The sequence below is a fragment of the Pipra filicauda genome, unplaced genomic scaffold (assembly GCF_003945595.2).
Source record: "Pipra filicauda isolate LSUMZ 115617 unplaced genomic scaffold, ASM394559v2 scaffold147_size4022426_pilon, whole genome shotgun sequence".
Classification (NCBI taxonomy): Eukaryota; Metazoa; Chordata; class Aves; order Passeriformes; family Pipridae; genus Pipra; species Pipra filicauda.
In genome coordinates, this window is record NW_024103962.1 from 1,942,294 (window position 1) to 1,968,735 (window position 26,442).

At 39.9% G+C, this 26,442-nt stretch overlaps 1 protein-coding gene across 1 annotated transcript; it reads right to left on the reverse strand.

Moving 5' to 3' along the window:
- Window positions 1–2,231: 2,231 nt before the first annotated feature.
- On the reverse strand, window positions 2,232–24,808 carry RRP15 (ribosomal RNA processing 15 homolog). Its single transcript, XM_027739502.2, has 5 exons — window positions 24,717–24,808; window positions 21,127–21,401; window positions 19,194–19,291; window positions 18,174–18,372; window positions 2,232–2,908 (listed from the first exon to the last, which is right to left on the reverse strand). The coding sequence occupies exons 1-5, from the start codon at window positions 24,778–24,780 to the stop codon at window positions 2,756–2,758; spliced, it is 789 nt and encodes a 262-aa protein (XP_027595303.1). The 5' UTR covers window positions 24,781–24,808; the 3' UTR covers window positions 2,232–2,755.
- Between the last annotated feature and the right edge of the window lie 1,634 nt (window positions 24,809–26,442).

Genomic DNA, 26,442 nt, shown 5'->3' on the forward strand with positions numbered 1-26,442 from the left:
GCTGACCCTGTGCCTTCTCTTGTTAAACAAAGCTGTTGCTTTGCGTGCAATCCATAGAATATTAAACTCTGCATACTCTGGAATTGGCTTGAAGCCTAATAAAACTGGAACCACCCCATCCTTATTGGCTTTATATAGATAGGTACAGAAATATACAAAGTTGAGATGATTCATGCTCTCTGGAATGAAGGGCAGCGGCACAGCTTTGCTTAAGCAGAGATATTCATGGGAGCAGGAAAAACAGACCAAGCACTCTGACTGCTGGGAAAAGCTGCTGAAGGTTGTTCTTGGTAGCTATGGAAGAGGAAGAACATTACTGAAAAAGGGGGTAGGGCAGCTGATCCCACAGCTGAGAGAGGAGACTGGAAGGTGTCTGGGTCAAACAAAGTTTAGATCTTTTGAACTGCTACTCAATAAAAACAAAACTTGTGAAATAAAATAGCCAACAAATGCCTAAAATCAAAATACGTAGTTAACGATTTTAGTTATTCTAGGAGCTTCTCTGCATCTGGCACAACCAAAGGACAAGGCACAGTACAAAATTTAAATAACTACTCAATATACATAAAAATATAAGTATTATGCTTCTTAAAAGGCGAGAAATGCTCTCTACATATGTGAAATGGAAGCTCAAAATATTTTTAGCAATATTGATATGCTCCACTTTTTTCTTTAACACGAGTCACTTCAGTGCTTTAATCAAAACATTACTCCAAAAATGCACAAATAAACAAGCAAGCATTCTGAAAGTATTTGGAAAGTATTCCGAAATTTTTAATAATCATCTCAGGATGTCACAGTTCCTAAGAAAAACTTAAATTATTTTCCAAAAGTCTCTTTGAGAGAGACAGGGGATATGAAACTAAAGAGCAACTGTAGATTTAAGGGTGCTGATGTAATTTTTTCTCACAAAGTTACTGAACTCTGTAGAAAGAAAGCAACGACAGATTAGAATATTATGCTGCTTCAGAGACTCAAAATCCATTGTGGCATATTTTTGTATTGCACTAATGAGATGGTAACTCTCACTGAACAGCTATACAGATGTCGAGCCTTCAGAAGCCGGGATAACCATATGTCAAACTTCTGTGGTTTTGCCACTTGATATTTTGAGTGTATGCCTTCGTTTGTGATAATAAATATCAGGCCACAAACTAATGTCTCCTCAGATATCTAATATGTTTAACACTCAAAACAGCTTGAAAATCTAAACATTTCTGCTGTTAGCTTTGAGTTCTCCTCAAAGAATTACGCTACAATATATACCAGATGAATAGGCGAGGGATAACACAACGATTGCCAGTTGTTGGGATGGGTTTCTCTACCATTTTGTGTCTATATTTTTTATCCTGCAGTACACACAAAGTGCAAACACCCTCTCCCTTCTCAATGTCTTCATTAGGAAAATCTAAATCCACTGTCCTACTGCACATTTCCATGCTGAAGGCTGAAAATTTCAAAGTTGCTCCTAATGGTATCCTGCGTATAAGCAGGTACAAAGAAAGGTTTGTACATAAGGCATCTGCAGAAATGGACAGAACAGTACTATGTATTTTAAGTATCAATTAATAGGCCCCAAGGCATTTGCTTCACACAGCAAATGGGGAAATGTGATAGCAAAGTTAAACAAACGACACAGCATCAGACAGCCAGTCTGGAACAGTGAAGGCAGCAGAATTCATCCCCAGCCTCTCATTTATAACACCTTAGTCACAACACAATTCCTTCTGTATGCATATGCTTACATAGAATATATTCTTATTATATATGTTAGCTTCTACACCTTCACAACCAAACAACGACTGAGGAGAAACTGCTGTAGCTTAAAGCCAGTTGTGTTACCCTGACAGATGTCTTCCAAATTTCTTCTCGTTTGACCCTTTACAGACCTGAGGAATTAGCATTAGGGCTGACTAAACCCATAGGATGTATCTCAGAGGTCCATCTCCTTACTGAAAAAGAACTGCAAATGAAGCAACAGGAACAATTCAATAGACAATTTCATAGACTATTGTTAGAAAAGCCCTCCCTCCCCAATGAAACCAATAGCAATGACTGTCCTCTCCTCTCCTACCAGACTCTTGGCTTAAACAACTTCAGATTTACAATGGAAAAAACACATATATAAAAATTATATATATAAACCCCAATCAGTAGGGTCAAGTCTCTCTTTTTATAATTATGTCTCCAGAGTTGTCTCCAATCAAACTAATGCTCCAAGACCAGAACTATCACATTAATGGTCACTTTTCTTTATTATCTACAGAACCGTTTCTGGCCAAAGTAGTAAAGACTCTATAGGAGTCCGATAACTTTACAAGGTGATGGCATTTCTGTGTTTATTGTAAGCCATTTCTATTGCAAATTGCAACAACTTTTCGAAGTGCAACACTGATTTGGAAATGCAGGCATGCTAATACATCAATTGCCATGACTAATGTATAAACTTTTAATGACCTTGGCAAAATCTTTCCTTCATTGGGCAAGTGCCACTATTTTGACTGTACAAAATGTTTTGGAAATATGTTGAAAATTATACTTGTTTTGGAAAATATTTCAGGATTTCAGTATAGCAAATGGAGCTATATTAAATAAAAGTTTGACATGGAGGAGAAAACACTCCAAGGTTGTGTAAGTCCTTTTTTTTTTAAAAAAAGAGGTATCCTCCAAGTGTTGTACATTCACAGAATGCTGACTTTTTATCCAAACAAAGTTAAGAAGACAAGACATTATCTTGAATTGTTTTCAGTTTCATTCAGTCACTGTCATCTTCTTGTTTCAGACCACCTCCTTGTTCAGTATCACCCTCTCCATCGCTTTCCTTGTCCCAGTCCTTCATAGATGCTCCCATCATGAAGTCATCACGCAGTATATTCCACTCTGGCCCCTCTTCAGACTTCACTTCACCCTGAATGTTTGAGGGGAGAAGAGGGAACAGGGGAACATGAGATGAACGTGAAAGGCAGTAAAAGATGGAAGCTCTTCAGGCAATCAAAATAACACCTCCTACAGTTTGCACTGGCAGACCTACCAAGGGCTAGCTCTTTATGCAAATAGTACACAGAAACATGCAGGACAACCATAAATGACTTGATGCTAAAAAGCAAACTTCTTATAACCAACCAATAAAAGAAATATGGAAACAAAACAATTATTCCTCGTGGATGAAACAGTCAACCCTGGGCATGGCTTCCTTTATTAAAATCTTTCTTGGCAATCAGAATGGATTTATGATATCATTTATTAACCCCCAGGTGCTGCTTCATTAGAACACTTCTTGGCACATTTCTAAAACATAAATATGGATTTAATAAAGGCTTAACCCCCCCCCCAATTTAATATTTAACATATTCTGTGATATGTGAACCAAATCCCCTTTATGTGGATTATTACCTCACTACCTGGGCTTGTCATATTGTACAAAGCTGCCTCTAAAAGAAACGAAGTTGATCTACGCTTAGCAAGCCAACAACAATTTACTCCAAGTTTCCTACCTCTTGAAAGTGAATAAACTGAGGCCCACTACATGGACTGGTGAATAATGAAGAAAAGTGATAGGAGTGTAGTTTCAGGTCAGCACTGAAAACAGTGCTTGGTTGCAGTTCTTTGAAGTGACAGATCACATTTGGGCAGTGCAACAGCCCCATCCTGTGGCAACAGTTTTAAAGAACAGCTTGAAGCTATTCCTACATCTTTACTTGAAGGAAAACACTAAAAGCTGTTACGTGTACTGAAGAAGGATTTATTTCAGTGGTTTACACCTTAGTAGCAAAATACTTCCAAGGAACAACATGGCTCAGTGTCCAGCAGGCAAGCAAAAAATTGTCCTACCAAAGTGGAATTAGGGACACTGAAAACACTAGTTTTGCAGGGTCTTTGAAACACAGTTAACACACTGGCATCGCAGGTGTGCTTTCCCCACTCCCCTGCTCAAGAGGATGGACATCAGCTGACTCACTCTAGTTAAAGTGACTAGCACCTCCTGATACCCTACAGTGGATGGGGTCACCTGTTGCAGCATCCTCTGCAGACAAAGACTTGCCTACTAGATGCAAAACCTGCAGTAATCACTGCAGTGATCACTGCAGACATTTGTTCATGCCTCTTTTTCGTCATGTATCTAGGAATGTGAAATTTAGAACCACTGCATATTGAATCCGATGTTTGTGCAGTCTTTGGGAAAGAGCAACATATGGAATTTAATAGCCGGAGAATGGAGGAATAAAGAAAATGTAAACCTAACACATGACATCACACCAACAGAAGTTATCTGAGTGCAAAAAGTCTGACAAATAAGGTATGTATTTTTCATAGGTAATCAAAGCAGAAATGCCAAATGTGATTTCTCCTCCAGTTCTTTTTGAAACATGACACTCACAAAAACAGGGTAACAAGTCTTAACACTTTCCTTCCCAAAAGGAATATCCCAGGGCCCAGCCCAAAAAAAGAAACTCCACAGCTGTTCCTCAAGATGTTTGCACTGTGTTTTGGTTTGGGATTTGCTTTTGTGTCTTCACAGCTGCTCTCATTAATGCCTACTCCCATCCAATCCCCCTTTTCCCCAGGGTAATGCCTCCTAACCATTTTCCACTCTTGCAGCAATTCACTTCAAATGCTATACCCAGTAAAGTTTAAAAATCATCTCAGACAGGACAATCAATTACCTGGAATCAAAGAGCTACCGATAAGCTGGGTGAGTCCCTAGGCAGACTTTACAGTGTTCACAAGGGAATAATGTGTATTAGTGCAAACAGAGCTACTCTGTTCTGGGATGCAAGGAGAGGGTAACTTTTTTTTTCCTCTTTTTTAAACTGTATTGCAGTTGGTTTATATGTTTACATGTGCAGAGTAGAAAAAGGTTAAAAAATTACAAAAATCACCAAGCTTTTTCTTTTTTAAACTCAGATCTTTTGTAAATCACTGTTTGAACGATGACATTTAAGAGAGTTAAATATGAAATACCTAAGTGTAAACATCCCATATTCCTTTCAAAACAATTCACTTTCTTTTTTCAATAATAAAACCAAATTCCATTTTTTTCCCAGATGTGCAGAATAGGGATTTTATTTTTTTTCGCTGGCTTATTTTGTTTTGGGTTTTAAACAGCACAGAAGCTGTAGATTATTGTTGGCAATGACAGTGGAAGGCTCAGGGTTTGAAAAGCCCAATCCTCAAATTCATCACAAGCTACTATTCAGCAACCATTAGCCTTTCTTTCTGGCTATGTCAAGTGAACAACAGGACAAAAGCAGGACCTTAACAAAAGAGGGATGCTGATCCTCCATTACCCAGTATGTAAGGCACCACAAAGGTTTGAATAGAGTTTTACAACAAGCCCTAAGGAGAAAGACAGAGGTAGCATGTTAGTGCCTCAAAGATGAAGATTAAATGCTTGAAAGCAAATATTTAATCAATTTTAAGCATGCTTCCAAGTGCAGAAAATGCCTTGTTTAGTATCTTCATTCCTAACTCATTTGCTACTCTATTTTCCCCTCAGAATAAAAACTCTCCAAATCTACTGTATCAAAAAACATTCCTGAAGTCTTAAGAAAATATGCAGCAAGACTATTTGTATAATTAACAATTAGTTCAACTGTAACATCACTTCCCAACTTGCTTTATGTAAGAATGTTAATACAGTTGGGTTTTCAATGCCATAATCTGGTTTCATCTAAATAAAACAAAAATGATTCTTGGCACGTGGAAAATAAACCATCTTTCACTCGACACAAATGCTTTTGAACTTCCAGTCAGCTGTTCATGCACATCTCACTACAACACTGAAGTCCCCTTTGAACACCCCCAAATGAAAACAAAGCAGGCTATATAAACATTAGAGTGTAATGCCACATAATGTGGATCCTTTGGTAAGGCAAGGAGTGAAAAATTGTGGTGTTGGTTTTTTTTCCTCTCCTCTTTTACACATATATTGAAATGGATTTGTTCTTTGCAGAAGTTGTGGCAACCTATTTCAAAAGATTTGAGGTATTTTACTAATTGCTGCCCCTCGGGAGTCACTGATACATTGTAATGTACTTGTTATCATGAGATGAAATAAGACAGACCAAGACATGCAGTGTGGTTACTGTAGTGCAGATACTTGCTGTGATGGACTGATAGTCCAGTTGAAAAATGATCATATAAATAAAATAAACACTATCTTGCCTGCTTAGTGTGCCACCTAAGCTCTCACAGCATAAGCTCAAGTCTCATACAAGTCTCTGTAGCGGGGACATACTTCCCAAACTAATCCTGGTTTAAAGACATACCCTCTACAATCTGCACCAGGACAAGATGAACTGAAATTCTTAGCCAAGTCCTAATAAAACCATCCACCCTCCAACAAAGCTTAGTTCTGTCATCTAGAAAAAAACAGGTGTCCCTTTCAGGATCCAGGCTGGAACTGCCTCCTGGATGTCTTAGAACAAATTGCTTTACAAAAGCCTCGTGGTAGCAGCAGCAGCTATATGATCAAGATCAAGTCAGAAATCTCCCTGTTTTGATTCATTTCTTTACCACCGCAAAAAACTGGAGCTACATAATTTGCTCTTGGTAAATGATGTGACAGTAAAGTATCTTCAACTGAGACCTGCCAAACTCACACTGGAGTTGTGGCAGACAGCGCTGACACTGAAGTGTGAGGTCAATCCTCTCTACTCCTTCTGAAGCTGTCAGAAGCAGCAGCAGGATACTTGTAACCATACATAGCTGCTTCACTCTGCGAGTGCCTTAGCTCAAAGCCTTTTGCCTTTGAAAGCTTAAGGGAATTAAACTCTGTCTAAGCCACAGGACATTGTAGTTTTCATCTCTTGCTTTACTGGTACAGCAACATCCTAAAAACAGAGCAGGAAAATTTGCCAGAGCTTTTCAAAACCTTACACTTAAGCAGACCAAAGTCCATAATGCTTATTGGTAAGTAATGGCATTAAAAGATGTTCCCTGAAATCAGGGCACACATGCAAAAGACAGCATTTCATTCCATCTCCCACCAGCTTGTGTCACTTGAGCACACTCCAGCTCCTGCTGCTGCAAAACAGCAAACATACCTACAGCACCATAGAGATTCCCCTACAGCCTGTGTCCAGAAAACAGTGACTGCAGGGTATTAACAAAGGAACATTTTTCAGATCTAGGAATTACAATCAGCACACTGGACTCCCACGCCTTTGTTCCATGTAAAAGATGAAATGCCAGAGCTTGCAGGGGCATCTCTCTTAACCATCACCTACAATAAATGTTTATTTGTACCTGTCAGGGAAGGAATTTCTAACATAAATATCTCTCAAGTAACAACTTTAAGCCCTGAGACAACAATTCTAACGTGTCTAATTAATCTGAACTGGCCCCCCCATCCCTCTGCTTTGCTCAATACAAACATCTAAGACCTTGAAATACAGGGAAGCTTTTGTCATGATGAAGTTAAAAAGTGTAACTGCCAAAAAGCATTCTCACATACATCTGACAATTATCTTCCCTTGCCAGCCTGCATCTTGCTCCAAATGATTGCTGCTATTCTGTGTCTCATCCCCAAGCAAGTTTAAACTGAGCTCAAAAAAATAAAAAACAGCACAGGCATACACTGAGGTGTGTTAAATCTCAATTGAAAATAATAATAATAATAAACCACTTGGCAGAAGAGGGGGAGGAAATGGAAAACAGAACACCAGAATAATCACTTCTCCTAAATTAATTTTCAGCAATATCCAAGCTCACAGGGTAAGAAAATAAGTTTCCTCCAGGCTGGGAAGAAGTAAATAAAACTGCAGCTGAAGTATGTAAAGCAGAAGTATAAGCAGAAAACAAAATGTAATTATTTTTAACAGAAGAACGATACTTGGGATTGATCATAAGTGCTACTCACAACTTAATCTAATTTGAATTGCAGCAAGATCATGACTCTAAGAAAGGTTCCTACGTAAGCCTGATCCCAAGCAGCCAAAAAGCCACAGATTTGCAAACTGAGATTGTAACTTGTACTGCTATTATCTTGAACTTCTGCGCTGAATTGTCACAGCAACTCACTTTGGGAAGCATTTTCAAGCTCACAGAACATGTGAGCTGCACAACAGAAATCTATTCTGCTGCAGCATAATTCTGCATGAGGATTTATTCCTTAGAGTGAGAGTTATTCAGTACCCATTTGCATCCTCTCTCTGAACGAGCTTTGTATACTTGAAGTGGATGTCCATTCTGAGGATAGCAACAGTGGCACAGGAAATTTAGTCAGTTCACAAGGTCTCTCATACACACCAGAACCTGCTTTGGTAATTCTAGTAAATAAATCCAAGAATGAAATTTTTTTACAGTGTGTTTTGAAACCTGCTGTTTCTGTTCAACCTTCTCTGCAAGTAACACACTGGAATTATTACTACAAGCACAACAAATACTGATTTTCCTTTTGAGCACAGCCAGAAGACCACCCAGAGCTTAATGACCTCTACGAGGAATCTCCCCATCCTTACATCCCCCTCTAGGGCTTACTACAACTGGGGATGTGTGAATGAGAAGGAATGCTTTGGGTTGGCACGCAGAGGCTTAAACATGTCCCAACTTTAGAGGGGTCAGAACTGAATTACAGATTTTCTAAAAACAACCATTAATCTGGGCCCAAGCAAAGAAGACAATTCATTAGCATCATTATTAAATGCTCAGTTGCAAAGAAAAATCTTAGGAAAAGCTGATGAGAGAACAGATTTCCTCAGCCTTGGTTCACCAAAAGCCTCATAAATTGTTATTTCTGTCAGAAAAAAGCAAAAATATTTTAAGAATTCAAGCTTAACACAGGGCCCTTCTGTATACGGGACGCTCTGGAACTCCTCAGCCTGTGCCGTTCTCCAGCAGCCATCTCAGAAACCCTTCTGCTGCACAAGGAATTTCACATGTTGCTGCAAGACATGTTTGGCCACACCAGCATCGAGATTCCCTTCACATGTTTTAATGAGCATGATGAATAGCATGGGCATGCTACACCAGAAGCTGCCCACAGAAAATAAAAACTCACCTGAAAGTAAGACTCACCTAAATAATCCTATAGATAAGTTACGACTCAGGTATGAAGTGTTACCTTTACCCATACCAACAGTTCCCCTTGCGGAATACATTCTGTAATTTGTAACTCATGTTCTCTTAAATACAAGGCAAAATGACAAATGTTGTAAACATCAAGTAACTACACCGTCTTTCCACTTGTCAGGCCAAACCACTCCACTGACATTAAAAAAAAAAAAAAAGAAAAAAACCCTGTCCACAAGTAAGCATTTTTAAGAAGGTACCAAGTAAAGATAAGCTCAAAGTAGATTGCAAGTTATTCCAGAGAAGATACCTGGAAAAGACAGAAATAGCACATTCCCTGTATGAGGTTATCATGCAACACATCAGGGCAGAAAAGTTACAGCCCATACATTCTTTCAGCATGCCACCACAACTCATTTTCAGTCCTGCTTGTTTTTATCTCCTGTAAAAACAAAACTGCTTCATCTTCCTCATCTATATGCTTTTACCTTTGCATCTGCAACGCCTGTTTATCAACAGTTATATTACTGACAGTGAAACTCCTGTCTACTGTCCTGGCCATTAGTATCTGTGTATTCACCTGTTACTTGCATACTTTATTCACCACTAAGTCTCCACACAGCTTTCATGGTTCATGTACTTGATAGACAGAATTCTTAGAGCAAACACTGCACAGCATCAGGATCAATTAATACTTGACATAAAGACCCAACGAGTACTGGTTGAAAACAACATATAATCAAGACTTTTGTATTTAAAGCCATACATTACACTTTCATTGTTTATTAGACAAAAAATTTTATAGCAAGTTATGGTGTTCAAACTAGTTGAACTGTAGTTCTGACTTGGAAAAGACAACGCCATTCATCAGAAAGAACAGCTTTTCTTGCTAGCTAGTCATTAACCTCAGCTAAACTGTCTGCAAAATATTGTTCATTTTGTACTAGAAAGCATACTGGTTAATTACCAAGAGCAGTCTTATATGGACAACTCCTTACTAACTTCCATCATTATTACTAAAAGGAAGATTATGTACCAGGAGTTTTTCTGTTTGGATGGTATTCAAAATAAAGGAATAAAGATCTTTTCTACATATGTAGCACTTCAATCCAGAAATAAATGCCACACCACTTCTCACATGTAATAAAAAAAACTTCTCTCCACCAGGTGGTCCTACATTTCTTAATGCGTATTTTCTCCAGACAGAGTTTAAAGATCAACCTAAACAATACAGAGATCCACAACATCCTTGCTGCAAGTTGCACAGTTCCTGAACCATCAAGCTGCACCTGGAAAATATGCAGATACAGCAAGAGTACGTGGTAAAAAGCATCCAGTCAAGACTAAGGCCTTCAGTGTGCTATCCCTCAGAAGTCATGTACTCATGTCTTTCAACAGTCTACTTTAGATAAACATTTTCAAGTCACAACAGATTTTTCTCAGATTTATGCAAGATACTTGTGCACTATCTCAACTGGGTACTTAAAATTTTCTGCAGGTTTTTATAAAAGCTTGTCTGTTGACACAGTAAAGAAATGTGCAGAACTGCAGCTGTTTGGAATATTTTTGATTTTTTTTTTTAATAAATTAGCAGCTTGAAAATTTTTGAATTATCTGAATATGACTCAAATTATTTCCTACAAATGATGCTGAAATCCTTCAATTTGTCATTATGATTCAGCAAGAAGCGTAACAGAGAGATTCCCAAAAGCCTGTCTCAAACAATGAAAGCTACAGTAATGACCATGTCCATCACTTCCAGCTGATGAGGAAGAAGCAGGGCTAATAAAAAGCCTCCCCTTCCTGACTCAGGATTTCCACTTACATTTGAGTCCCAAAAGAAGTATAAGGATCCAAAAAACTATGAGGTAGGAGAGTGAGGAAAAAACTAAATCCCAGAGCCCACAAGGAACTAGCTTTTGTATAATTTTATTACTAAATATGAAATACCTAAGTTTTTATGTCTACTAAGCAGCTTGTCAGACTAAACCTCCCTACCCCCATTGCCCCTGCTTTTACTTAAATAGCTTCTGCAACATATCCTAAAGGTCTTCAAATCCAAGTCTCTCTGATTTTATATTCCTGTAATTTCCCCCACACTATCACATACGAGTGGCAAACTCATTAAGGAACAGACTATACCCCTCAACACTCCCATGCTGCTTTCTAAAAGCAGCTTAAACCCGATGAAGGAATATGTAAACCGCCCATGATCCCAATCCCTTATCTTAGCCATCTGGCTACCCTTTCTCTGCATTTCTGACCTTTCCATCTCCTTCTGTGTTTCTGTATGGGTTTTCCCAACAGCTGCAGGTGGAGAAGAAATGACACAGACCACCTGCAGAACACTGTCCAGGGTACAGCAATGAACCAAAAAGAGGTCAGATCTTTCCAAGAGGCAGCTTTAGTATAATTTGTAATAATACTAGGTTAAAAAAAAAAGAAGTATAATTTCTAATCTTTCAGTAAATTTCAGAAACACTCATTAAAAACTGGCCAGATTTTCCCCTACAAAAAAAGAAATACTGAACTCAGCAAATCTCTAACCATTGAAAGCTGGAAGCAGTTTCACCCACCACTCCTTAAGTCTACCAAGATAAACAGATGAGTAGGTGCCCACAGAGGTCATTTATAATACACATCTGCTAGTTCGACACTCTAGAAATCAGAACATTTTATACCTTAATAAAATTTCAAAGGAAAGGAATCACTTTTCAAGATAATTTCCAATAGAAAATGCTTAGATGGGGGAAACAAACTTGTTCAGATAGACAAGCTCCACCCAAACTCTTACTTCCAGAGGACATTTTTTTATAAAACTTTATGAAATGTTTAGATGTATTTTTCTCTAAGTATATTGCCCTGCCTATAAGAGTTATGAACAAAGCCAAAAGTGGAGAGCTGCTTTTATAAGTCTTCCAACTCGATTTACCAGATAAAAGTCTAATAGGATTTGACTCTTAGTGCTTTGTATACTTACGGGAAGATCAAAAGAAGATGTATGCCACAAGTTTTTCAAATGTGGTTGTTTTAGACACAGTTTTACTGAAAAAAACCCTTGCAACATCTTCTGGGAAAAAAACCACCATCAGAGTACCCTGTGCACTAATAAACAAATAGCAAGGCAAGTTACTTTCAAATATGACAGATGGAGCTGTCTCAGTATTGCCTGACATTTCAATCACAAGTCCCTGTTTATATTCACTTAAAAATTTGCCAAACTTCAGCCACTTGGTGCTGAAGGCTTTTGCAATGTTTCAACTAAAATCACTTCATTCCTTTTCACAGAAAGACAAACTTAAAATATTTTGTCTTCAGCTCCAAGAAGGAAAGAGACATTTCCTACAGGAATCCATTAAAACCTTGCATGATTCATTCTTTTTGAGCTTAAAAATCAGTTAAGGATCTATTTTGCAGCTGGGAACATATCTTTTGCCATCTCCATAAACATCTGCCTGGACTGGGACAAGTTATAAACATCTGGAAGACTGCCCTCCCCAAACCTCAGGTCATCACCTCAGTAGATACAACAGGCATTTAGCATCCAGATTCTCTTAAGATATCTGTCCTCACTGATCACATACTATCATATCACATACTAACGCATTTTAGAAGACAGCGTTAAGCTGGACTGTGCATGACTCATGATGACAAAGAAGGTGTCATTTCTGTGAGAACAACTGTCAGGGCTGCCCTCACATCAGGCACCAGGATGCTGGGCTGTGTGCTTGGTCCTCAGGTGCAGGGGGAAAGAATCTGTCAGGAACATAAAACAGGAAGAGGATAAAGAGAGATAGATGGGAGCAAAGTGCAAAATCACAGTCTTTTTTCCTTTCTGACTTCTGATCAAGTATTTGGAAAAAAAGAGAACAGAAAGGGAACTCTGAGTATAAAACACAGGAAAAAGGGTTAACCTGGTGAAATACAGCCCATCACACGATCCTTAATCCTCTTATCTGGAGTTGAACTCACGGTGTCAAGTTCTTGACATCTATCAATCAAATACACATTTAAATATTGACAAATATTGACCTACATTCCCACATTAACACAGATGTGTGTTACCAGCTATGGTAACAGATAGGGAACTGAGCTTGCACATCTTAAAAACCTAATCCTGCTGATACCCAAACCGTTTAAGTCAATATGTCTTCTAAACAGTAAAAAAGTAAAAACATCACCATCCAACAACTTCTAATACTTCAAAACAACTCTTTACCTTGAAGAGCATAAGGACTATAGGATATAGCAAACTGGTGGCAGGCTACACTGCATTTGTCTCCACGAATAAAAAGCAGCATACAGCAGTTAGGTAGTCAGCAGCCTTCTGGTACAAAACCAAGAAACTAAGTTAAAAGCATCAGCTCCAAACATACAAGAGGTGACTTTCAAGAGTATGTACATACATTTGGGAAAAACAGGTAAAAATGCAGTATCCAGAGGAATCCAAATTAAAAGTTTCTGTGCATGTGATGGGAAAACATCTATTAAAACTGGGAGAACACATCTATTATGGCTGCAGCTGAACTAAATTAATACTTGGCTGCCCCCTCAAATCTGCTGGAATACATGCATGCCTGGTTACTCCTTCAATTTGTTCTGTAAAACCAGCACACAACATTTGTAATAATAAACTTCTGCTACTCTGCAATGCCATTATCACCTAAGGAAAAAAAGTTTCCTTTTAAGATTAAAAAAGGTGTTGATATACCTTATCAAATTTCTAGAAATCATCTCTGCCTTTATCCATACTTCAGAAACAAACTATTTCCTACAGCTAGTTAAAGCAATTGTTCAGACTATTGTAACTTCAAACAGATATATGGATGAAAATAGTATTATTTTCTGCCCTTCCTCCCCATTTCTATACTGTGGAAACAGTGGGAAAAAGCAGAACACGCTGATGGCCAGTACTCACGCAGCTGCAAGAAAAAGAAGGCACTCTCACAGTTTTTACACAGACCTAACATTTAAGCTGAAAAGCACATTTTATATCCTCATTTAACTTGAAAAATGAAAGCTCCAATGCCACTTCTTGTATCCCAGTAAGAAAAGCAGTCAAAGTCAAGTGTAGTACTCCTCCTGCCCTTGAACAATCTTTAAACTACTGCTTAAAATTAGTCTTATGAACAAAAGAAAAATCTATAGTAAACCTGACTCTAATCACTGTGCTTAAAAATTACTTACCAACCACTAGGAGCATTTATAAAATATGCTTCAGGCAGAAGGAACTTTTCTGGAAAAGCACTTTATTTCAAATCCCATATGAGCAATAGCTGATATGAAATAGCACTTGTATTCTTCTCCACTCATCTTCCTTCCTATCAATAAATTATTTTAGAATAGGTACTATTTTGAGACCAATAACCAATTTTTTCCAGATGTCATCACAACACAGGAAGCAAATTGTACCTTCAGGTCATGTAGCCAGCACACTTACAGAAAAATTACCTTACAGAATTTGGATCATGGTTACTGAAGTAGGCCAGGAAATCCTGCTCTTACTTCCACCATTGAAATGCTCTGTCACAGATCTGGTGCAAGAAAACTTACACGTTGAAGCAAAATCATGCTACAAAGGCCTAATTGAAAATGAAAGGTTCATGAGTTCAGGTTATGCTTGTCATAAAGAGTATCTGTAACGTTCATGCCAGTTGTTTATATGTCACTAGAAAAATGTTTTACCACACAGTAATGCTTTACAGGGAGTAGCACAAATGACAAGCACAAAGTCAAGATGAAATCTGGTACTGAACAACCCTGTTGTCCTGACACGCAGTAAGGGAGAAAAGGTGAAGCTGCTCTGAGAATGCTAACTTCTTTGTTTCCTTACAATTAAGATTTCAAAACCTCTTGTAATTCACTACATCAGCCAACGTGTCTGCACAACTGTAAGAGATCAGAAATTTCATTCAACCCTGGAAGCAAAGGTACTTCCTCAGAGCACCCAGAAATTTCTTCACGACCTAAAGAAAACAAAAGATTCCTGCAAGGAATCCTTTACTGCCACTACCTACTTTTGTATTTCTTCCATAGACGTAAAGATGACCTCAGCCTTCAGGGCTAGAAAAACAGCATCTCTGATAGGTACCTTTTCTAAACCTGTAGTTAAATAACATTTCTTACAATGTCTTACAGGTGGGAAGCTGCAAGATACGACCAACACGTACTGAAATGAAAAACTGGTCTGTAAGGATTGTGTTGAACAATTGAAAGCTTTCATATCTGCCAATAAATGCTTCCCAAAAAAACCCACCCCAAAACTTAAAAAAAAAACCCACCCAAACAACAAACACGTAGGATTTTTTTTAAAAAAGAAAATTATTATATGTTTCTCCCACATTGCAAGACTTCAGACAAGGTGGTGAGGGGAGGAATATTAGATGATCTTACCCAGAGGCAAGCATCGTGCACCGTCCCTTGGAAAAAAAACCAGGATAAAATATTACACAAGTCAGCTGGCTCAGCAAGGATTAAGAAATACCTTGATAAACAGCTAATGATATGAAAGGCAAAGCTTTTGGCTCCAGCTCAGAAAAGTAATTACTCCCATCTGGGCACACGAAACCCCAAGAAGGGCTACAGTTTCACAAGACGAGCACAAGAAAACTTTCACAGCCTTGAAGTCTTTTCTTTGCAGTTACATTGGTCGGTGTACGCTAAGTAATAATTAGGCCAATGACTAAAAGTATACAAGACTATAAACGACGTTCTCGTGGGCACAGGTTACCTGCCCTTCCCATCAATGTCTGAAGCTGATGGAAGTAGAGAACCAAATTCTGCTGCAGATGGGCCTTTACAGAGCATTCAACTTCTTTTTCTCACACATAAATATACTTGACTAAGAAGTCAGTCAAAACAGAGCTTTAAAAGGGGTTTCTTCAACAATCCCTGACATCTGGAAGAAACCACCAAACTTTCAAAAATATGCAGCAAATTCTGCATTTAAAAAGTACTGCAGAGCAAGAAGAAGCATTAGCCCATTCCCACAAATACAGTCAAGTCTCCTGTCACAGCACAGGGCTTGAGTCAAGAAGGGTTTGCTTTCACTGGTGAAACTTTATTCTGCTATTTTTCCTGCTGACTGCTTGTTTCATGTGGGTGGGGTTGTGTTTTTATTGTTCTGGACTGCATTTTAATTGATGGCAGAATGCCTGGAGTTTGGGATTGGCATCTCTTCCATTGTTTTTGTTGAGATAAATAAATACATTTCACCCCTCTTTTCTAAAAATTAAATACATGCTATACTCTCAAATGGTAAAAAGAAAGCAGGCTGCTAGAAAGAACAAACCCACAAAACAAACAAACAAACAAAAGCTTTCAGATGGCATAAACAACTACCAAACTCCTGTTGCAAGGAATTCACTACCAAAAAGCCTCATCCCTGCTTACTACCCTCTGATAAACCCCCAAAGACCAAGAAGCAGAGCTACGACAGTGGAGGCCAACAGTACTGTTCAGTGGCTAAATGTCTCTGTAATTCTGAAGAGAAGACTGCAGATCAGATTTTGGCCTCAAGCTCAAGCATTAACTACCAGGATGGGAGCCTGCTAAATGAGTAAGATATGTTCTCAAGAGAAAATAAGGAAGATTAAAAACAGCTTGAAAAGGAGTTATTGAAGAGATTGAATGGAGAGTCACTGAAGCAGAGGCAGCAAGGAAGAGAGGAAGAGGGGTGGTCTATCTAGGCAGACACACTATTTAAAAAACCCAACCAAAAACCTCGATCCCTGCCCAGTTTTTGTTCACAAGCAATGTGAAGGCAGCACCTACACTAACAGTCAAACCCAACACTAACCAGCCAGCCTCTAAAGCATCTCCAGAGCACTTGAATGGAAATATGCTCTTACTGATGCTGCCAAAACAAGACTTTTTTTTTTTTGTAGTATAGAAACATTTGCAATCTACGTTTTCTGACCTACCAATTAGAAAATTGTCCTGCTACAACCTGACACAAAAGAAAACAAAGGACCTATTTCTTGCTCAGCTATTGATTCAATGCTGACTACAACACTAGTTGGCACTGCTATTGTTCTGATATTCTGCTATTCCAGGGGAGGAAAAAAAAAACCCAAACAAAAAAAAGAGAACCACACACATGCACGCCCCCCAACCAAACAAGCAAGCTGGAATTATTTAAGGAGAAATAAAGTGTCAGCACCAAGCTAAATTGTTCTCATTATCTGAAGAATTTAAAAAATACTTTAATATTACACTTGCATGAAAATTGTATGAGCACTTCATGCTAGGCAGTGTTTCAGCATGTTCCCCAAGTGCACACAAACAAAAAACATATGACAAACTGTTGTCTCCCAACTGATTAAAGTATTTCTTCCTGGCACAGAAAAGCACTTAGTTAACTGCTGTGAGTCTGAGCCAACAGCAGTATTCCACCCACTACTGAGCACAGAGTTCAAACCTGAACACAAATACGCTTCAAAAACGTGCAGCTTCTGAAATACGAGAGAGAGTACGTCTGAGGAACTTGTTTTCAACCCTGAGCTACTTGGTGAGCTGAAAGAATCACTGAAGAGTTGGACAAGTCTAACTACACCGCACCTCAAACACGTTAGAAAAAGTGGAGTGTATTTCTTGCCAAAACATCGTAACAGCAACGAAGCCACATCAGCCTAAATACACATACAGAATCAGGGAAAGAAGAGCCTACATATAATGTTTAATATGTCTCTATTTCTTTCTGTTGTGGTATTCACTTTGTACAGCAAATCCCTTCAGTTCCGGATACCACAATCATCCAAAGGAAGTGAGTTTGACATGACTAAACTCTGGGTACACACAAGTAGTACAGTCTAATACACTGTGTAAGGTGAAGAGCCTCCATGTCTTTAACAATTTTTAAGGAGCTATTATTGGCCAAATTCCAAATGTCACGACCCACTAAAATCTAGCTGTTTGTTCCATGCTTGATGCAAAACCCAAGAAAAAAAATCCTATATTTTTTTTTAACATACAGCACTTTGTATTTTGATACTCAAAATAAAGAGAAAACAGGCTAAGAGCTACTTCTTCCCTTGCTAAGAAGTCTCAAAACACCCCAGCCATTTGGATCACAGCTGTTATGAAGAGCAGGCATATTAACAGACAGTAACTATACTGAGAAGGTATCTTGAATGCATTTTCTTCTCACAGATGAAGCCTACCTCTTTACATTTTGTGGCCTTTCCATCATTCTTGCCTCCTTTAGCACCCTCCATGTTTCTTAAAACATTGATGAAATCTTTCTTTGAAACAGAAGACAGCAGTTTAGCACGCCGCCTGTCAGAGCTCCCAGCTTTCTTCATCTTCTCATCAATGTTCTTTTGGTGCGCCCTGACAGCATTAAATAATTGTACAACACCTCTGGGATAGGGGAAAAAACAACAGAATAAATTTTTTAACTCAAGCTCCTTTTACAGAAATGAACCCCCTACCAAAGCAACTAATTGGTGCAGATGCTGGACAGCTTTTAGCTCCCCAGAATGGTTAGTGGGAACCTCAACTTGGTTAAGAAGTAACATTTGCTATAATGTTCACTCCTCCTTTACAGTTATTGCTAGGAACCAGTAACAAACAAATCCACACATAACTATTCAGACCCTGAAGTAAGCATAGTACTGAAATCAGTACATGAGCATGTTTCATCCTCAGAAGCACATTTCTCGTCCTACAACCAGATATTAAATTCTTCAGGCAAGATCTCAAGGGCAGCTGAAGTAAGGGGACAAGGCAGAGGAATGATTAAGGAGGCAGACACAGGCAGCCCATTAAGGTGTTCAGCTAGTTCTGTGACACCAAACTACTGCAACACTGAACAGACTGAACTTTACAGCCATCAGTCTCTGGTGAATCCTCTGCAGAGAAGCAAAAAAACAGAACAGTAGAAACAACTGTTCTGCATTTTTAAGGCATTAACAAAATGATGGGATTCAACAAAGCACTCCTGTTAAGCAAATATTAGATTCCCATCTAAATTTTCACTCTTTCATAAAGCTTCTGAAATCTTTTGCTGAACTTGATACTGTACAATGCAGACCTGTATATAAATCTCTCGGCTCCTGGAAGTCACTTCTTAAGAGTTCAAACTGATTGGAAACAGATTACCTGCATAAGCCTTTTCTTCCCCTTTTCCTCCTCTTTTTGATATACATATATTTAAGGAAAGCATTCAGAAAAACTCTTACCTTGTGGCAATTCTCTGAAGATTTCTTTCTTTCTCTCGGTCTTTGACAACATCTGGCTTCACTCGGCACATCATTTCCCATTCCCGCTTTTTATCGAGCTGCATTATAAATATTGTTATGAGAATGCAGCATACACTGATAGAGTATGTAGCAGGAAGAAAAAAATAAAATCTGCAAAGTTCAGTTTGGTTTGAGGGTAAGGGGGGCTCCAATATGGGGCTGGACAACAGGTCTGAGGTAAGTCTCTTGCGTTGACACACCAGGGCCCACAGTCAAATCTCAAAGAATCACCTGCTTTCAGTGACAAAAGTCTAGAATACAAATGCTTTCACACTAACTGCCACGAGCAAGGAAATTATTCAAAGACCGCTTTCAACTCCAAGACTCACAAGCTGATCACAGAGAAATTCATACATAATAAAATCCTGTGTCTACCAAGACAGGCACGTCACACTTTGAGCCTCGGGAATTTGACTTCCCCCACAGAATTAATCCCAGTACAGCTCTGTGACCAACAGTGAGGCACATCAAAGACTCCAACAGGCAGAACTCAAGCACCAGGAAGAGCACCAAGTGTCCACCAGACAACAACTCGTGTACAATACTGATTTTTGTCTTTTTCTTTTGAGTCTCTGTTTCAAAACCAAACTGATGCATTTTCCATTACCAGGGGCCACAATATCACCAGCTTTGTTTCTGCTAAAATAGGAGACCACTGTATTTCACAACCTCTGCTTCAGGAGAAAGGTAGTGAAATTTTTTCTTCCCCTTTGAACAATTTAATAGTGTTCTAGGCCTAGTGATGTTCCATTAAATCTGTTTTATGCAAGAAGTTTTTAGTGGAATTTCAGAGTCCTTATCTTTATAATTCCAGGCAAACCACTATGAATTTCTGAGTTTATGACCATGTTTTGGCCTTTGATCAAAAGAACTGCCCTATCCTACCTTTCATCAGCAAGCAATCAGTGGAAGGCAGAGTGCTTTCAAGTTTTCCTAAGGTAAACAAGTCAGTTTGGGGACCTGTAGCCCACCTCTGTTCTGCAGTATTCCCACATATTTACTGGATGAGAACAGGTATTTAGGACAACCAGAACCACGCAGATGCTGTACTGAAGCATCTCTGCATTTAAAAGGCAAGCTGTGGCCCAACCACAGCATGTCCCAAACTGTCAGGTGACTAACCTGGCTATCCCACTGAAACAGAACGGGTAAGATGAGACATTAGTACTATTAATGTATTTGTAGCCTGAAGGTAAATCAATCACAGCCTGGAATTAAAAGTTCCACTAAAGACACAAACAAAAGACTTACTTGCCAACATAAATTTGCTCTCTTCATAACAGGTTCGGAACCAGAAGCTATTTAGGGAACAGACACAGTTTTCTACAGTAGTAGAAACAGTAGTTTCCAGTCAAGAAAATCATTGAGGAGAGCAAACAAGTATTCACAACAGCATCAATAGTTACTGCAGTCTCAACCTAGAGGCCTTGATTTCGGACGTTGTGGCATAATTTAAATGAAGGAAGTTTTCTTCTTTTTCTCCCTCTCACCTTTTGTGATACAGAACTATTTTGACTTTTAATTCCAACCATGTGAATTTTACTCCAAACTAACAACGGAATTAGAAAACCAAGCTTAAAGTAGCTGCTTTCACCCTCTCAATAACAAAAACACCTTAAGCCGACAGACTGGAACAGTCCTGCTGCCAAAGATCAGCCTGCCTGATGACCCAGAAAATGCAGTAAGGGAAAAAAGCCCTACACAGCATGACTGGAAAAGTAAAAAAATTGAAGTTACTTGACATCACTGTGGAAGAGAGATTCCAAAACTGAGATAGTCTCAGAGCACTCTCCCAAATCTCTGCTGAGACTATCTTGCATGTAGTAGCCCACCTGACTATGACTACATAGGAAATACTGCATCTTTTTCTCACCTTCATCCTCTTTTCCAGCCTTTCTTGTTTTTCCTTTTCTCTCTCCTTCTCCAAGCTTTTATTCTTGGACAAGATGGTGGACTTATTCTGTGGAATTTTTTTGTTGAGCACTTTTGCCATGGCATCTGCCCAGCCTGAACTTGGGCCATCTTTGGAGGTTGTTGCCTCTTCAACCACATTGCCAGGGGCTGCTGTTTCATCTTCATCATCACCATCCAGGGCTTCATCTCCTGAAGAGTAGCTGTCTTCTGGAAGTTCTGAGCTTAACTCAGAATCTAGGGATCAAAAAAAAAAATAATTATCAGGAGTTCTTTTCCTGGTAAGGATCCATCACTGGTGCAATTTGCTCCATATGTAAATGTTATCTGAGTCCAGGGCCACGTACTGCTGCACATGTAGTGTTACAATTACTTCCTCAAGCAGGCAAACACCATCATAATGAATTTACTAGAAACTATGCAATGCAAGTGCTTGCTTATCTCAGTAATGATTTAAAGTGATTGAAGTGGATGGCTAAAAGGGAAAAGGCAGCCTTGGATATTTTTTGTTAGAATATGAATATTTTTATGTTTAGGGCTGGAATTGTGGGGGAAAAAAACCCCCTATATTTCCCAGTTCAGAAATTATAACTTATAAATGCATATACATACATATCTGTATGTATACATGTGTATGTACACACACACATACAAACTGCAACAGTGACATCTGGTGTTTGAGTGCAAACAGCCACAGGGATTAAACTGAAGCTGGGAGGGCATTCCTTATGTGAAAGAAAAATCTGCCCAGGGAAAACAATGCCATCAAAAATACAATTACCAAAGTACAATGAACACAGGGGAGATTGTTTTGTGAAATGCAGAATCAAGAGAGTCATCAGGTACTCAAAAGAAACCAGAGGCACTAAGGTCTGCTGGCATAAGTAACTGTTCAAGTTCTTAATACAGAAATAAAACACCCCCAAGTTTCCTTGCCCTATGAGCCCTTCAAAACAAAACTAAAGGAGCTGAAGTGACAATATTGAAGTTAGTAATCAAGCAACATCAAGAGAGCACAGAACAGCCAACTAGATGGCACATCAAACACATGAATAATCTGCCATTTCCCTCATTTGTCTGTTCAGTGTGTCAAATTGCAAAAATTGAAGTCTTTAATGGTGCAGATTAACTAGAATTAAATGGGCTGCAAGTTTAGGGAGGGCTAAAATTTGTTTGGTTATTTCAGTGGACCCACTTTATCACATAATGAAGAGCACAGCATACATATTTCCTGCTACTATCAACTGCTATTCCACTAATATTTGTGTCGTGAAATTTTAAATTAATTTCTTTATATACAACTTTCAAGGCCACAAATCAAGTGCTGGACAGAAGGAGGCTAGTTTCTGACGCTGCCCACTCCCACTAGCAAGGGGCTAATTCCCCACCAGTTGACTCACTTTCATCCATCTAGCACTCACACTACTTGAAAAACAGTACTACTACTACTACTATTAGTGCTACTGTACTCACAGTACTACTGAGCCAAGTGCTTTACTTGGTAAGCACTGCTATATGCCATGAACTACCTTTATCAATCAAATCATTAAGAGAACGAAGTCAGGACTGCTTCACTAGATCTGTTTTCTATAAAGCCATGCAGACAGTTATTAATGATATTCCTCATTAATCAACACTCTTTTTAATTACTTAGCAAACATAAACATACACTCTGTTGCCAGACTTATTCATTATTCTGCCTTCTCCATGTGCCTTTTTAAACCAGAAAAATATAGCCTGACATAGCAGCAAAACAGTGGCGTTAATCAATTTAAAACAAAACCTCTAATGCCCAGGCACATTTAGAGGCTTGGAGAGCATTTAGTTACCATCAGAGACAGGAGTAAAATTATATGTTTACAAAACAAATGTGGAAGAGAAATAATTACTGAGTACTTAGTCATGATCTAGGTCAGGATGACTTTTATTAGCATCAAGGTGCACACAGTGTTGTGTCACACTCCACCTGAGATAAATAATGGGTTTGTTTTTTTTTTAACAGTCCTTACTATAAAGTGGAAATTTAGAAGCTGCAGATATGTTCAACACATTCACTAACTACTTAAAGGCATCCTTTTATATCCTTTTAGATATCAGTATGTTTCCATATCCTGAGTTCCAGATTAAAAAAAAAATAAATTCAAACCATTGCATATGAAGAAGCTGGTGCATCACCACAGCCTGGTTCCTACAGGTAAAACAATGTCAACTTTTCATCCCTAGGCCTTGTCCATGCTAGGATAACACTATCTAGGTTTTAAACAATGAATCAACCCCCACTTATGACTTTTTTATAGATACAAAAGCTAACTAGTAACAAAAGTCCAAAGGTGAATTCCCCAGTTGCTTGACAGTTAGCCATAAATAACAGATCAGACTTATAAAAAGGAAAATTGCAGAATTATGTATTAATTTCCTTTACATAATATTTTCTGCCAGTAAAACAGGAGGATAGTGCTGGATAATACCAACATTTTGCTTTCAACAATTACAGAGAGATTAACAAGGCTTCAAGGACCAGCCTTAACTTACTCTTTTACATGTCAGAGTATCAGACAACAGCATGAGATAAAGCAGAGGTATTTCAAAGTAATTTAGACTAGATTAACTCTATCAGAAGTAGGACCTGAGGCTCTGTTTTGAACTGCAAACCTTAAAGCCTGGTACAGGTTTAATGTAAAAAGTCTTAATTGTGTGTGTGGGAAATGCACATTTCCATACTTTACTCTTCTAAACTTGCTCAGTGATGAAGGTGTAGACGCACAGTTAAATATAGAAAACATTCCAAAACGAGCTCTGAAAGAAGCTCTCACACAAAGCTTTCCCCTGGGTTCAGTTTTGACCCTCAAAGCAAACAGAACCAGTGTGAGCTACAGCTCCAAACGGCCACAACCTTGATTCCTCCCAGAATAAAGAAAAAAAAGTAATCTAATTACAAGATATAATTAAAAAGCGATCACAACTAGTTAGGTACACCCTCTCAACTCACAAGGAGGCAAGAACGAGCGCAGAACTGTGCGTAAAGGATGGAGTACGAGTCTTTGCGCTCTCCTGGTGAATCACTACCTTGCGTGTCCCACGGGTTTACTTCGGAATAGAAGCAGATCCCGGTCTGGCACAGACACGGAACTTTTGCAGTTCTGCACAGTCGCTCCCCCCGCTCCCAAGGAAGCAGCGAAAGTTATTTTGGTGGGCCCAGGGAATTAACCAGCTGCTGTCGGTACCCCCTAGCTGAGTAGAGAAGGGCAGGAGCAGAGGGCAGGACCAGGCACAACACCGGGCACAGCGGGAATGCCACCCACGGGACCCCCGGCTGAGAAGGAGCTTCAGCACGTGGCTGTGCCGGGGCCTGAGCTCCCATCCCCGGCGAAGACGGCTCCAAGCCCCGGCCCAGGGTTCGGAGCGGGGGGGATGAAGGGCCTCGGACCCTCCGGCGGGCTCGGACGCGGCAGAGAGGAGAGGCCGCCGGGGCCAGCGACGGCCCACAGCGGGGGACACAGAGGCTTTAGAAGAAGAGAGGGGCCCACGCTCCGACCCTCCCGCCCTCGTTACCGCTGTCGGTGCCCGCGCCCGCCGCCGTCCCGCGCCCACGTGGGCCCGCCACGGCCGCCGCCATCTTCCCCGGGGTCCAGCCAGCACCGTGCTCCGGCCCGGCCCCCGCGCCGCCAAACTGCGTTCCGGCTCCAAAGGTTCCGGACAGATCGAGCGGCGGCTTCCGGGGCGGGTTGGGGGGGAAAGGGGACAGAACTGAGCTGATGAATAAGGCAGCGAGGGCCGCCCGTGCTCCTACTCCCCCTGGGGCGCTGCCTACCGCTCCTCCAGAGCAGGGCAGAGCCCAGCGAGAGCCGGGGCCCGCTCCTGCTCGGGCTGTTCGAGCCCTCAGGGGCACCGCCGTGGGGTCACGGAGAGCGGACATGGACCGCGGCCTCGCGGGGCCCGAGTGCGGGAAAAGGTGGAGAGCGCCCTGGGAAACCCTCAGACCCAGCAAAGCTCAGCCTGGTTCACAGAGTCACAGGGACCCTTAGCCCTGCACCGGGCCATCCGCAAGAGCCACACTGTGTGCCCGAGAGGTTGTTGGCTTCCACCTCGGGGAGCCGGGGTGGGTGGGCGCAGCAGCGATAAAAATAAATAAATTAGTGTTCTGTTTATGTAGGTTGCCTGGTGGGAAGAGGAATTTGGAATCTTCACAGTGCTGATGTCCCCAAGGACGCTTAGCCATGCTTTCAAACATTCCTTTAAGGCCCAAAAGGAGTTTTGTCATGGGGAGGATTGAAAAACTGAAATTATCTTTCGTTGGCTTTTTCAGGAAAAAAAAGAAAAAAGACAACTGACCATTTACTATATCCCTAAACATTTAGCATTTTCACACTGATACCACATACTTTTTGAAGTCATTTTTCCTACACTAGAAAAGGATTTTCTCAATCTTTAAGGTTGGTCTGCCCTAGCTGGTATTTGTGGAAGGGATGAGCTCAAATTTCCTTGGACACCAAGTGGGCCCCAGATAGGGTAGATCATGGACCTTTTGTAAACAAACCACAGGTCTCTGGGATGGGCTGTGCTGTTAAACTTCACTTGACAATTACTGTATCCACCCAAACCATGCTGATCTAATGCTTAGCATAAGTAGTTTAGGTCATAGATCACTGACTATGCTATACATTCTTTTACAAATTTTTCAGATTAAGAGTTTTGGATGCTAGAAGTTTTTGCAAACTCCAGTTCATGTACTGAAATCCGTTTCTCTCAATGGATTTCTCTCTTCAATCTGTTTCTCTCAATTTGTTGTTAGCTCTGGGTGTTCAGAAGAGTACACTATCCCCCACGTGTAGGGAAACAAAATTTCTCATACCTTAGGTTAGAGAATTTCTTATCTTAGCAACACTTGTTTTCTGTCACTTCACAACCAGTGAACGGACACACAGATTTTAAGACCAGACTGTAACACTACCTGTCATCCAGTTACTCAATTGGAGGCATCTGTAAGAAGTATATCTTGAAAAAAGCACCACCTAAAACACCAGAACTGTATAAGAAGCAAATCTTCTTAGGCAACCTCTTACATAAAGGTGCTCTAAACGAAACAAACAAAAATTAGTTATCAAGAACTGCTGTTCTTGTAGCAATTAAATGTGCTGGTAGGCAGAAGCTCCAGTATTCCTTGGAGCCCTAAAGTAGTGCAGTACAAACAACCTTTGACATTGCAAAGTACATCTGTAGATATGAGCGAAGCTAGAAATGTGTCTGAGAAGATTTGACCCAAACACTTGCTGTCTTA